This window comes from Mirounga angustirostris, unplaced genomic scaffold, assembly GCF_029215605.1.
Source record: "Mirounga angustirostris isolate CCGP_5_RB_7025 unplaced genomic scaffold, mMirAng1.0.hap1 SCAF_7, whole genome shotgun sequence".
NCBI lineage: Eukaryota > Metazoa > Chordata > Mammalia > Carnivora > Phocidae > Mirounga > Mirounga angustirostris.
This window is the reverse complement of record NW_026991715.1, coordinates 26567562-26581152: the sequence shown is the minus strand read 5'-3', so window position 1 is coordinate 26581152 and position 13591 is coordinate 26567562. Positions and strand designations below refer to the sequence as shown.

Below are 13591 nucleotides of genomic sequence, written 5' to 3'. Positions count from 1 at the left end.
TGCTAACTTCCACCGTGCAGCTCTTAAAACAGCTCAACTATCCTTTTATCTTAGAAGATTCCCTCTGCCCCACTCCCACTCACACTGTGAGTTGCTTGAGGTTGTAGCCCCAGTGCCGAAGGTCTGGTCCATAGTGGATGCTCAAGAATATCCATTTAGGGGCGCCTGGGTGGCTCAGTTGGCTAAGCATTTGCCTTTGGCTCAGGCCATGATCCCAGGGTCCTGGGATGGAGCCCCACATCGAGCTCCATGCTCAGCTGGGAGTCAGCTTCTCCCTCTCCTCCCTGCTTGTGCTTTCGCTCGCTCTCTTTGTCTCTCTCTGAAATAATTAAATAAATAAAATCTTTTTAAAAAAATCAATATCCATTTAATGAAAAATCTCCTTGGTTCTTTTTTATGCATTCATGCATAATGTTCATATGCATTAAGATTGCAATACCTGCAGATACGTTTCATCTATCACTGTGGTTTTTTTCATTTTTGTCAAGTAAGGAAAAATAAAAACAAACTGATTTTCAGTTGTACCTTGAAACCTATGGATAGAACCATAAACAAAACTGCTCAGTGGGTCAGTCACTCCATAAAAAGGCATACAGAAAGATTTCCTCTGGGATCTGGGGAATCCTAAAGCCACAAACAGGCTTTGAAAATATTAAAAAAAAAAAAAATTTCCTCCGAAATCTCTTCAAAATTTGGAATTTGTTTTCCCATGGAAGTTTGCAACTCCATAACTGCTCCAAACCTAGTCAAACCCATCACATGGCTGAACTGAAACAGTGATAGCAGAATTCTGAGTTTAGATATGGAAGGAGTGCAAAGGGAGATGGGAGAAGTTCAGTTTAACACTCATGGATGAATGCTTGCACTGGCATTTGTGTATTTGGGGACAGAATGGGGGGAGACAGATAACTGAATTGAGATGTGTCTGCCCTACCTCATCCTTTTGTATGGGACACATCTCCTTCCCTTTTATAGCCTGGTTCTGGGTGAAGCTTTAAACAGACCAAGTCTGTTTGTAGTCTCTTTCATCCCCTTGCTACCAAGGGCTTCGAACTCCTTTCCTTCCTCCCCCACCCCCTGCCCAACCATGTGTTAGGAGGAACGGTCCTAACCTAAATGGTCATGACAAACACACTAGCCAAATGTCAGCTGACTCCTGCCACCTATGCCTATCATCTGTCATAATGAACGTCCCTAGGCTGCAGTTTCCTCAGCTGCAGAATGAGGAGGCAACTGGACTATCTCCAAGGACCTCTTTTGGCTCAAGAAATCATTCCAAAGTTTTTCCAGTTTTGAAACCCTATGTATTAACTCCCATAAATCTTTACTTGATGGCATTTCAGTAAACGCAGACCAGTAGAGTGAGACAGACCTCTATAGGGCCACCAAAGTACAGATCAGCTTTTGCTTTACGCTGCTTTCCTTTTTCATTGTTTCTTCCATTTCTAGGTGTAGGGCATGGAAGGACCCAGACCTCCCACAGGTCATTTAAGAACTCCAAGTTTTTTTCACAACAGCCCCCAAAGGGAGAGAGGAGAGCCTGGAGACCTGACTTGTAAACTAGAGACTGCCTGTCAGCATATTATGGATATAACTAAAGAAAGGAGGTTGAAATATGATCATTGCTTTGTATTGCAACAACACAATGAGATCCCAGACTGAAGAACCATTTCTAACACACCTCTGTATCCCCAGGACCTACCACAATATCTAATACAGACTAAGGTGCTGAGTAAGTATTGATTCAGGGACTCAAAGCACTGTATCTAATTAGGTAAGAATACCCACCTTCTGTTCTTTACAAAGCTAAGTTTTAATGATTACTTATATATATTGAATCAACTGTCATGACTTTCTATGAGGCTATTCTAAATTTAAAAAAATTTAGAGTGATTTCATTATGAAAATATTGTGGCTATATGTATGCTATAGTCACACATACAATATTGGAGCATCACAAGAAAAGTCTTCGAGTTTTTGTAATTTTATCTCTACAAATGCATTTTTTAATGTTGTGAAATGTTTTTTTTAAAAATAGGAAGATGGTTATTATGTGCACAATATGTTTATCAGATGCAGCCAGATGGTTCAACCACAGTGTACGGAGAGAGGGAGGTCATTCCTACATTCCTGCAATGATGCAGATCAAGTGAACTGAGCCCCAAGACGGTAGGAGGTAAGAAATTCTCTACCTTGACCATAAGGCTGCCCAGATGTCCAGGAGATAGCTCCTGGGCAGGGGCGAAGGGATTCCACTATCCTTAAGAAAAAATATCCCGAAACCAAGATCTTCGAATGCTCAGACTCTCAAATACCACGGCCCCGGGACTGAAGCTCATTGCTCAGGAGGATATTCTCTGCTGGTTTAACGTACTTTCGTTCCTGTCTGATCTTCCCGCACTGAGTCAGGTGACGCCCCGCCGCCCCTGTCCCCCTGTCGCCTCCCCTGCTAGATTCCCTATGTTCGGACCCCAAAACTCCATTACCAAGGCTTAAATGCAATGTTATGAGAGGGGCTGAGCCATCAGTAGCGTGCACGTGACGGGCCCATCACACTAAAGAAAAAATGAAAGCAAAGGAGCAACCTCCTGGACAACGAAAAGACTTCTCCCCATTAGCTTCCCTTCAGGTGAGAAACACGTGAGTCTGCGCCACGGGTCAGGCAACCACGCGTGCCCACTGCCAAATACCCGGACGCCACACCTCCAGGAGGGCGGGGGCCTTCTTCAAGGGGGCGGAGCATCTTCCTCGTTATTCCGCTTCCCAGAAGCCATCGCGCAGCTTGGTGGAGATTAAAAAAAAAGGGCGGGAGCGCGCCGGGAGGCTCCAGTCAGTCAGGCGTTGGCGCTGTGGGCCTTTATCTTTTCTTCCCCCGCCTCCTGCCGTTCTGCTCCGCAGGCAGCTACGTTGCCAGGACGCTGGCGCACTCAGACTGTAGCTTGTTTCCTCAGGAAGGCGAAGAGACAGGCTGTGGAGGCCCAAGAGGTCCCCGAGGCCGTGGGGGTGGGGTGGCAATGTGGTCACTACGGGTCTATACCCGCAAGAAGCGGGCCGGCCAGAGGCTCAACCTAACCCCGACGCCGGACCTGGGCCCCACGGCGAAGGCAGAGGCCCCCCCAGGTCCAGGCAGAAGGCACGCTGCGCACTGTAAGGCCCGGCTGGCAAGCCTGTGGAGCAGGCCCAGGGTGGGCGAGCGAAGTTGCGGGGGGGGGTGAGGGGGTGGGGGGGGTGACTAGGCCTCGGCCCAGGGACACCCGAGCGCGGCAAGGCGGCCTCCAGGGCGTTGCCCTGAAATATGCCGTCCTCTCTTAGGCCTGAAAGGAAACGCGCACCGTTTGCAGAAGATCTCAGAGAAAGCAGAGTGCAGTGGGCAGGGAGTTAGCGGCTCTAGGCCACCGAGGTGCGTAAGCCGCCAGTGCCAAGCCCATGCCTTCTGCCCCCTCCAAACTTCAGTCCTCCTCTTTCGCCTATAGCCTCTCCTTCTAAGAGTCAAGGAAGAAAATAAGTGTAATACTATTTACGATTTGGCTCCTGTTGGGACATAGACCCAGAAATTTGACTTAAGAAAGATTTATTTATTTAAAAGATTTATTTATTTGAGAGAGAGGGAGAGAGAGAGCAGACAGAGGGAGAGAGAGAGACTCCCAAGCTGACTCCCTGGGGAGCGCGGAGCCCCAGGGGCTTGATCTAGGACCCATGAGATCACGACCTCAGCCGAAATCTTTAGTGGGAGCTCAAATGACTGAGCCACCCAGGTGCCTCTGGAAATATTTATTTAAAAAAATTTTTTAAAAGAGCAGTTTTGCCAACTTGCCAACTCACTTGCCTAAAAGCAAGTGAGATAAATCCTTCAGGAAAGCATTCGTAGCACCAGCGAATATTGGTACAATTAACCCACTGGAGTCTTTACTTTTTCCTAATGATGTCCCCAAATAGCCTTTAAGATTCTGAACAGTGTGAACTGTGAACGGAGATGTGGAGAGCCAAATCCAGACCATGCAAATTAATTGCTTTGTTTGTTTGTTAGCCCTCGGTTAAGAGTTACAGGACAGGAAAGCCTGCAAGAAAATAGCACTAATGAAGAGACCCCGGATGAGAAGATAGCTCCATTGAGTGTATGTATATTTCTCTTGCGGACCTTGGATATACTTAAAGCAGAGACCGATGGTAACTGATGTGCCTCCAGATTAAAGTGTAATAAGGATTTTGTTCAATAGCTACATAGCTTCCTAGCGTTTTTGTAAACATTGGTGTTTTCTCTTTAGACAGGGTCTGGAATTTCTAATTCTGGTGGATTCATAGTCATATTTTTTTTGTTTTTAATTTCCGTTGACAAAAATTTGAGAAATGCCCGTTACTCACTAATTTTCTATGAAACAAGTATCTGTAAGTTTTTCTTAGTAACTCCCTTACGTATAGTAGCACTTAAACCATTTTAAAGCCATTTTCATTCTCATTTGAATTTCCATTAACTAGAAAGTGTTCATTACCATAGAATATTATATAACTTCTTGACCTACTCTATTTAATATGGATTCTGTACAATATTTTATTTATTTTTTATTTATTTTTTTTAAAAGATTTTATTTATTTGAGAGAGAGAGAATGAAAGACAGCATGAGAGGGGGGAGGGTCAGAGGGAGAAGCAGACCCCCCGCCGAGCAGGGAGCCCGATGTGGGACTCGATCCCAGGACCCTGGGATCATGACCTGAGCCAAAGGCAGTCGCTTAACCAACTGAGCCACCCAGGCGCCCCTCTGTACAATATTTTAAAGATACATAGTAATTTGGAGAAACTCAGATTTTAAAAATTGCTTGTGACTCATCTACCATTAGCATTAAGTAGTCATGTTCCAGAGCTTTAGCTTACATATCTCTCTAAAACATGTGTTTTGGGGGTGGGCAGTTTGAACAAAAGGCATTTTTTAAAAATGCTTTACCCAGATTTTAACAGTGTTATGTGTTCCTTGTAGATGTTTCAGATTATACCAAAAAAAAAAAAAAAAAAGTGTTTAAAAGGTTTCTTCTAATTTTTTTGTATTTCTTTACATTCCTTCTTTCTGTGCCCTTTTTTTCAGTTTAGAGATTGTTATCTTATTGTATATTCCTCTAACATTAAATGGCCTTCAAAAATATGATTTTTAGTGTCTAAATAGTGCTTTGTCTTATAGATAAATATACTGTAATTTATATAACTATTTTCCTGTGGTTGGAGGATTGAGATTGGATCATGTTTAAAGTTTGATTCATGTTGGCCACTTGGCACCATTTTACCTGATACTTTAAAAGTACATATATTTTATTGAACACTACATCTGAAACTAATGATGTACTATATGTTGGCTAATTGAATTTAAATTTAAAAAAAGGAAAAAAATACATATATTTGATAGATGAAAAGTAGCATTTATTTGATACTGCATTTCTCTGAATGCTAGTAAAGTTTATACTTTTTTTTCCTCATTTTATTGGCCATTTGTGTTTCTTTTTTTGTGAAATGCTTATTCATTATATATTGAAGATAGTTACACTTTTATACACACATGTAACAAATATTTTTATTTTTTTTTGTTTGCCTTTAATCATATTCCTGATATTTTAGATTCATCAGTCTTTTCATTTATTTTGCTTTCATATTTAGAGAAAGAAAAGCCCTTCCTACCTAGGGGATCAGAAAAATATTCACCTTTAACTTCTAGTTGCTGGTTTATCCCACAGTAGTTAGTTGACTAGCATGTTGCTGACTCTGTAAATATGTCCACGTTATTATATTTTAATATTTATTTTTAGATTTAATATTAAATACCAGATTACATCTGTGATTAGTAGGCTGAAAGAATCTATTACCTATGAAACTGATACACAAAGTTGATATTAGTTTTTCATTTTCAAAATAACCAAATCAATGTAATGTAATATAATATGAAAATATTCAGTCCCATAATTTGTGCTATATCTTTAATTCTTATTTCCCTTAGGAGTCAGTGACTGATGACCTCCAGGTTGACTGTAGTTCATCCAATAGTGAGCTAGTGTCAGGTAAGATTGTCAGATGTGAACTCCCTCAACTTTGTTTCTTACAGATATAAGCATCCATTTGTATTTTTGCCTCATCTTCCCATCTCAGTGGAAGAGGTGTCTTTCTCCTAGTCCAAGGTGAATCCTTCTGCCTGTACAATGGACGTCATCCTCAAAGCCTTCAAGCACACACCAGTAAATTAAAATTGAGATAAATACTACAAAAGAGATTGACTCGAGTATAACTAATTGAGTTTAATTAGAGAGTTTAGGGAAGGCTTCCATGAGGGAATAGCAATTGAATTGAGATAGGAAGAAAAGGAGAAATTAACTATGCAAGGAGATGAGTTAAGAGCCATCCAGGCAGAGGGAACATCATGTGCAAAAAGACCCTAATATGGCACTAAGCCTCATGAGTTCAGTGAACTGAAAGAAAGCCAGTGTGGCTGTAGTACAGAGAGGAGGGGGAAATGCAATAATAAGACAAGGTTGAACAGAGAGAGGCCTTGCATAACCTTGTAGGCTGTGTCAAAGATTTTGGTGTTTATATTTGGAGGAGCAAGAAGCCACTGAAGTCTTCCTTAGGAAAGTATATGATCACCTTGGCTGTGGTATGGAAATAAGCATGAATGGATGCAAATAGACCAGATGGGAGGTTATTACAGTAGGTTAGGGGGAAATGATGGCACTTTGTACTAAAAGATGACATTGGAAATGGAAGGAAGTGAGCATAACTCATGACAATTTTAGGAAATGAAACTGACAGAGTTTGGCAAATGAAGAACGAAGGAGATGGAGGTATCAAAGATGACGTCTGTTTCTGGCTTGAATAACTGGGTATAAGGTGATGCCATTTACTTCATTTACTTACTTTACAAACAAAAATCTTGTTTGAGGGAAAGATCATAAATTATGTTTTTAATAAGTTATGAGTACTTTTAAAATGATTAAGTAGAATGCCAAATAGGCAGTTGGATATGGAGGGCTGCTGATAGAAATTTATGAGCCGTCTACATATTGGTATAATCAAAGTTATTTTTAAAAATAAGAAAGGATGTCGGGTGCCTGGGTGGCTCAGTCGTTGAGCGTCTGCCTTCGGCTCAGGTCATGATCCCAGGGTCTTGGGATCGAGCCCCACATCGGGCTCCCTGCTCAGTGGGAAGCCTGTTTCTCCTTCTCCCACTCCCCCTGCTTGTGTTCCCTCTCTCTCTGTGTCTCTCTCTGTCAAATAAATAAAAGATTTTATTTATTTGACAGAGATAGAGAGAGAGCACAAGTAGGCAGAGAGGCAGGCAGAGGGAGAGGGAGAAGCAGGCTCCCTGCTGAGCAGGGAGCCCGACGTGGGGCTCGATCCCAGGACCCTGAGATCATGACCTGAGCCAAAGGCAGCCACTTAAATGGACTGAGCCACCCAGGCGCCCCAAATTTGATGAAGTTTAATGATCATTGCTATTATTATTGTAAATCTTAGTGTTATAAGAAATCTTTGCCTACCTCAGTGTCATGATGATTTTCTCCTCGGTTTTTTTTTTTTTTTCTAGAACCTTTGTAGTTTTAGGATTTACATTTATGTCAATGACCTGTTGAGAGTTAATTTTTTATATGATGGAAAGTATGAATGCAGGTTTTTTGTTTTGTTTTGCTTTTGCATATAGATACACAGTTGCTTCAAGATTATTTGTTTAAAACAGTGTCCTTTCTCCACTGAATTGCCTTTGCATCTTGGTAAAAAAATCAGTTGCTCATATAAGTATGAGTCATTTCTGGGCTTTCTGTTGAATTCCTTTGATCTGTTTGTCTATGTTTAAACTTGTTGTTTTTTAAATGGAGTAACTAGAATTACTTTTTCTTCTCAGCTAGTTAGTTTACAATTATGGGTTACTTATATGTAAAACTTGCATTTTGGGGTCAAAAATCACAACTGAACCAAAGGAGGGGAAGAAATAAATTATGAAACTTGGTAAAGCAATGGAAAAAGATTATAATGCTTTCTCTACATCAAAACCAGAATTATTTTCTAAGGTTGAAGTTAAAGTGGTGTACAATAGTATGCCTTTTCAGTTGTTTGTATAAGTAATTTTACATTCTCTGTATACAACTGCATGTATGTTTCTACAAATATGAATTCCTAGGATTTTGAGTCTGTTTACTATTGAAACATTTTACTCTTTTTGTTTGTTTATTTTATAGGACTAAGTGTACAGCATGGTATTTCTAGTTCTCTTCTGAGCTATTCATTCACAGACTCTTACACAGAATACAAGAGTTTTGAAGAGAGTTTAAGTAGTTTCCCATCACCTGAACTCTTCAGAGGATCAGATTATTTAGGTGAGAAAATAATCTCAACCTTTAGCTGACCCATATAGAAATTGTTCATTTGTCCACAAATCCTCTAATGAGTAATGTTCCTTTTGAGGTGTGCTTGTCTTCCTCACCAAAACCTCCTTCCCCTGCCCACTACTGTATTCCATGCTCTATCATCTAGGACTATGCATTAGAAGCTACCAGATAAGAAAAGGTTGAAGATACTAGGGGAATGCCCCAGAAATAAGCCAATTTGATCTATAGTATCCCAAAGAAGCTCACAATTTGGCTGCACCTTTTTACTTGTAAAAAGGTATGTCTGAAATGTGAAAGATGTGATTACTTTTTTTTTTTTAAAGATTTTATTTATTTATTAGAGAGAGAATGAGAGAGAGCAAGCACATGAGAGGGGGGAGGGTCAGAGGGAGAAGCAGACTCCCTGCCGAGCAGGGAGCCCGATGCGGGACTCGATCCAGGGACTCCAGGATCATGACCTGAGCCGAAGGCAGTCGCTAAACCAACTGAGCCACCCAGGCACCCCATGGTGATTACTTTCTTACTCTAATGGAACCTGGAGATTTATTCTTTGGGATGTTCTGAAACAGAGGAACTATGGACTGGAGGATACTAGGCACTGTTAATAGGAAGGATCTATGATATTTTGACATGTTGGTCCCAAATACTCATTCCCCTGTGGTAATATTATATATCCACACCCTTACCATGTCCTCGTAGTGTGTGGAGTGTACTCTCTCCCTCTTTGGCTCTGGAAAAGCATTGGAAATGTGCCTTGCTTTGGGCAATAGGGTATCAGTGAATGAAACATAAGCAGATCTTTGAAATATGCCTAAATGGCTGGACTTGTCGTCTTACACTTTTAACAGTGTGAGAAGAATATATCCTAATTAGCTTCTGCTTCTCCTGTGGGGACCCCAGAATGAGAAGTATAGAACAGAACAGTCTCCGGCAAACCGCAGATTGCAGAGAGCTGCCCCAGCTGATCAGCAGATTTGTAATCTGAAGCAGACCTGCCTGAGCCAACCAGTAGACATAGGAATAAGAAATAAATGTTTTCATTTTATGTCAATGAGATTTGGGTTGATTTATTATATAGAAAAAGCCAACTGTTTCAGATACTGTACTGAATGAAGAGGGGAAATTAAGTGAAGTGTACCTTGTGAATTGTGGTACCTTCTCACCTAATGCTTGTTCCCATCCCAACCCAACATTCCCTTTTTCTGTTCAGCTTCTAGAATACTAGCACCCAGACTTGAACCTTTCGGGCAGGGGAATGGAAGATTCTTTCCTAACAAATCTGAAAACAACCCTAAAGAAAATATCTAATGACACCGACCTCAGTAGCCCTTCAGTGAAACTGACAAGAACACCCTACAATGAAGTTAACTTGTGACAAAACCCAACTAGGCCACAGAAATCCCAGTTAGGCTTTTAGAGCTCTCTCTTAAATATGAGTAGAGAGACAAGGATCACCAGACCTCTGAGGAAAGCTTCTAATATAAAACATAGGGATCAGAACAAAGGAAAATATGGAAGTGACATCAGCAAAATGTTGGAATAAGAAGCCTGGTCCCTCCTTCCCCCGTGGATACACCAATTCAACAGTAATACACGGACTTACTCCTTTCAGAGAAATCTGGAACCTAGTCAAGGAACTCTTACACCCCAGGCATGTATGAGATCAGCCACATCAAAGCCAGTAGGAAAATTCAAGGCACTCTCTCACCATAATCCCTACCCATAGCACATTGCCACACAATTGGCAGGAAACCCCAGGTCCCAGCTTCTCCCTTGGGAGGGAAGAAAAGAACTGAACCATGTGTGAAATGTTGTACATTTTCTGGGAGCTTCCCAAAGGATTGGCTACTCTCATGACTGTTTCAGAGTGCTGCCTAAGGGAATGGCTTCTGTCTCATCTGTCTCAGAGTGCTGATGGGACCTGGTATATTCTAGATGACTGTTGGCCACTACCAACAAATATGGTGTGTGAGGAAAGCTTAAGAGACTCATGGAACACAATCAAACAGAGCAATTTATACTTCATAGGAGTCCCAGAGGGAGAAGAGATGAGGGAGGGAAAGAAAGAAGGGAGGGATAAAGAGAAGGAAGAGGGGGAAAGAGGGAGGCAGGGGGAAGAGGGGAAAGAAAAAGGGGGTAGAGGGAGGGAAAGGGAGAAAGAGAGCATGCCTGAAAGTTTATTTATAGAAATAATGGCTGCAAACTTCCCAAATCTGGGGAAGGAAATGCACATCCAGACCTAGGAGGCCCAGTGAATCTCAGAATAGGCAAATCAAAGAAATCCACACAGGGACTCATAATCAAATTATCAAACATCAAAGACAAAGAATTTTGAAAGCAGCAATAGAAAAGCAACTTGATACGTTCAAGGGAACCTCCATTAGACTATCGATGGATTTCTCAGCAGAAACATTGCTGGCCGAAGGGAGTAGAATCATACAAAGTGATGAAAGAAAAGAAACTGTCAACCAAGAATACTATAACCAGCAACATTATCATTAAAAAAAAAACAATAATGGAGTACTATTCAGCCATAAAAAGAATAAAATCTTGCCACTTGCGAAGACATGGATGGAGCTAGAGAGTATAACGCTAAGTAAAATAAGAGAAAGACAAATACCATATGATTTCACTTGTATGTGGAATTTAAGAAACAGAAGAGCAAAGGGGGAAAAAAGAGAGATAAACCAAGAAACAAACTCTTTTTTTAATAAGATTTTATTTATTTGAGAGAGAGAAATAGTGAGAAATAGAACACGATCAGTGGGGAGACAGAGAAGCAGGCTCCCCGCTGAGCAGGGAGCCCAGTGAGGGCTTGATCGCAGACCCTGGGATCATGACCTGAGCCAAAGGCAGATGCTTAACTGACTGAGCCATCCAGGTGCCCCAGAAACAAACTCTTAACTGTAGAGAACAAACTGATGGTTACCAGAGGGCACATGGGTGTGGAATGGGTGAAATAGGTGATGGGGATTAAGGAGTGCATGTGTCCTGATGAGCACCATGTAATTAAAATAAAAGCTTGGAGAAGAAAAAAAATGAAGAGGTAAGGGGTTTCTTGTATAAAAGGTGAAGGAGTTACTCACCACTAGCCCCACCTTACAAAAAAATGGTAAAGGGAGTTCTTCAAGTTGAAACACAGGACTAAAACAGCAACACAAAAGCATATAAAAACATAAAACTTGCCAATAAGTTTATATACAAGTACAAAATACTTAATACTGTAACAGTGGTATTAAAATCACTTAATTCTAGTATAAAAGTTAAAAGACTAAAGTATTAAAATAACTATAATAAAAATGTTAATGGATACACAATATAAAAAGATGTAAATTATAACATCAGTAACAAAGTGTGTGTGAAGGAAGAAATACAAATACAGTTTTTTGGGAGGTCTGGGTGGCTCAGTTGGTTAAAGTGTCGGCCTTCGTTTCAGGTCATGATTCCAGGGTCCTGGGATCAAGACCTGTGTCAGACTCCATGCTCAGCAGGGAGCCTGCTTCTCCTCCCTCTGCCACTCCCCCTGCTTGTGCTCTCTCACTTTCTCTCTCTCTCAAATACATAAATAAAATCTTTAAAAAATAAAAATTAAAAAAAAATAGTTTTTTTTTTTTAAAGATTTTATTTATGTATTTGAGAGAGAGAATGAGAGACAGAGAGCACGAGAGGGGAGAGGGTCAGAGGGAGAAGCAGACCCCCCGCTAAGCAGGGAGCCTGATGTGGGACTCGATCCCGGGACTCCAGGGTCATGACCTGAGCCGAAGGCAGTTGCTTAACCAACTGAGCCACCAGGCGCCCAAAAATAGAGTTTTTGTATATGATTAAAGTTGCTAGAAACTTAAAATTGTTAAAACTATATTTTATATAAGCACCATGGTAACCACATAGAAAATACCTATAGAAGATACTGAAAAGATTGGGGCACCTGGGTGGCACAGTTGGTTAAGCATCTGACTCCCGGTTTCAGCTTAGGTCACGATCTCTGGGTCCTGAGATCGAGCCCCACATTGGGCTCTGCACTGAGCATGGAGTCTGTTTTCTCTGCCCCTCCTCCCTGTACACATGCTCTCTCTCTCTAAAATAAATAAATAAATCTTTTTAAAAAAGATACACAAAAGAAAAATAGGAATAAAAGCATATCAGTATGAAAAAAATCAATGAAACGAAGATGGCAGCAGAGGAAAAGGGGGCAAAGGAACTCAAAGAAAATAATTAACAAAATAATAATAGTCTTTCCCTATCAGTAATTACTTTAAATGTGAATGGTTTAAATTCCCCAACCAAAAGACAAAGAGTGGCTGAATGGATTAAACTATACTATGCTGTTTACACAAGACTCTTTTTACATTTCAGGACACACATAGTCTAAAAGTGGAGCAATGGGAAAAGATATTCTGTGCAAATGGTAACCAAAACAGAGCAGGAGTGGCTCTACTTAAATCAGCTAAAACAGACTTTAAGTCAAAAACTACCACAAGAGACAAAGACATAATGATGAAAGAGTCAATTAATCTGGAACATACAATGATAAATAGGCACTCAGCATCATAATACTGATAGACCTAAAGGGAGAAATAGGCATCTATATGGTAATGGAGATTTCATTACTCCTACTTTCAATAACGAATAGAACATCTACACAGAAAATCAACACTTTTCGATTTCAAAAAATATTGCAAAACTACAGCAGTTGTAACAATATGGTACTGGCATAAAGATAGACATATAGATGAATACAATGGAGAGCCCAGAAATGAATCCATGCTTATACGGTCACCTGATTTTAGATGAAGAGTGGCAAGAATAAACAATAGGGAAAGAATAGTCTCTTCAATAAATTATGTTGGAAAAACTGGACTTCCACATATGAAGGGATGAAATCAGGCCATTATCTTACATAATATAGAAAAACCAACCCAAAATGCACTAAAGACTTAAACATAAGACCAGAAACTATAAAACTCCTAGAAGAAAACATAGGGGGAAATCTTGATGATATTGGTCTTGACAATAATTTCTTAGGTGTGACACCAAAAGCACAGTCAACAAAAGCTAAAATAGTCGGGTGGGATTCCATAAAACTAAGAAGCTGCACAGCAAAAGAAACAACAGAACAAAAAGGCAACCTTCAAAAAGGAAGAAATGTTTGCAAATCACATATCTGATAAGAGATTGATATCTAAAATCTGTAAGAAACTCCTGCAACTCGGTAGGACCAAAACAACAAATAACC

The 13591-nt window shown here is 40.5% G+C and overlaps 2 protein-coding genes across 4 annotated transcripts in view; both read left to right on the top strand.

Moving 5' to 3' along the window:
• The window catches only part of ACSL6 (acyl-CoA synthetase long chain family member 6), a 66581-nt gene extending 62479 nt beyond the window's left edge, over window positions 1–4102 (top strand). The window contains exons 21-23 of one of the 3 annotated variants that reach the window (XR_008507331.2): window positions 1450–1732; window positions 2074–2176; window positions 4028–4102. The gene's annotated coding sequence lies outside the window, so the exon portion shown is untranslated. Of the gene's footprint in view, window positions 1–1449; window positions 1733–2073; window positions 2188–2453; window positions 2563–4027 lie in introns of those variants that run through there. The other 2 variants (XR_006793612.3, XR_006793613.3) reach the window with 2 other exon arrangements.
• Window positions 2139–13591, top strand: part of MEIKIN (meiotic kinetochore factor) — a 101807-nt gene continuing 90354 nt past the window's right edge. The window contains exons 1-6 of the mRNA XM_064595649.1: window positions 2139–2149; window positions 2562–2629; window positions 3313–3400; window positions 4028–4115; window positions 5979–6039; window positions 8209–8346. Of these exons, the coding sequence (XP_064451719.1) occupies window positions 2139–2149; window positions 2562–2629; window positions 3313–3400; window positions 4028–4115; window positions 5979–6039; window positions 8209–8346 (454 nt within the window). The remainder of the gene's footprint in view (window positions 2150–2561; window positions 2630–3312; window positions 3401–4027; window positions 4116–5978; window positions 6040–8208; window positions 8347–13591) is intronic.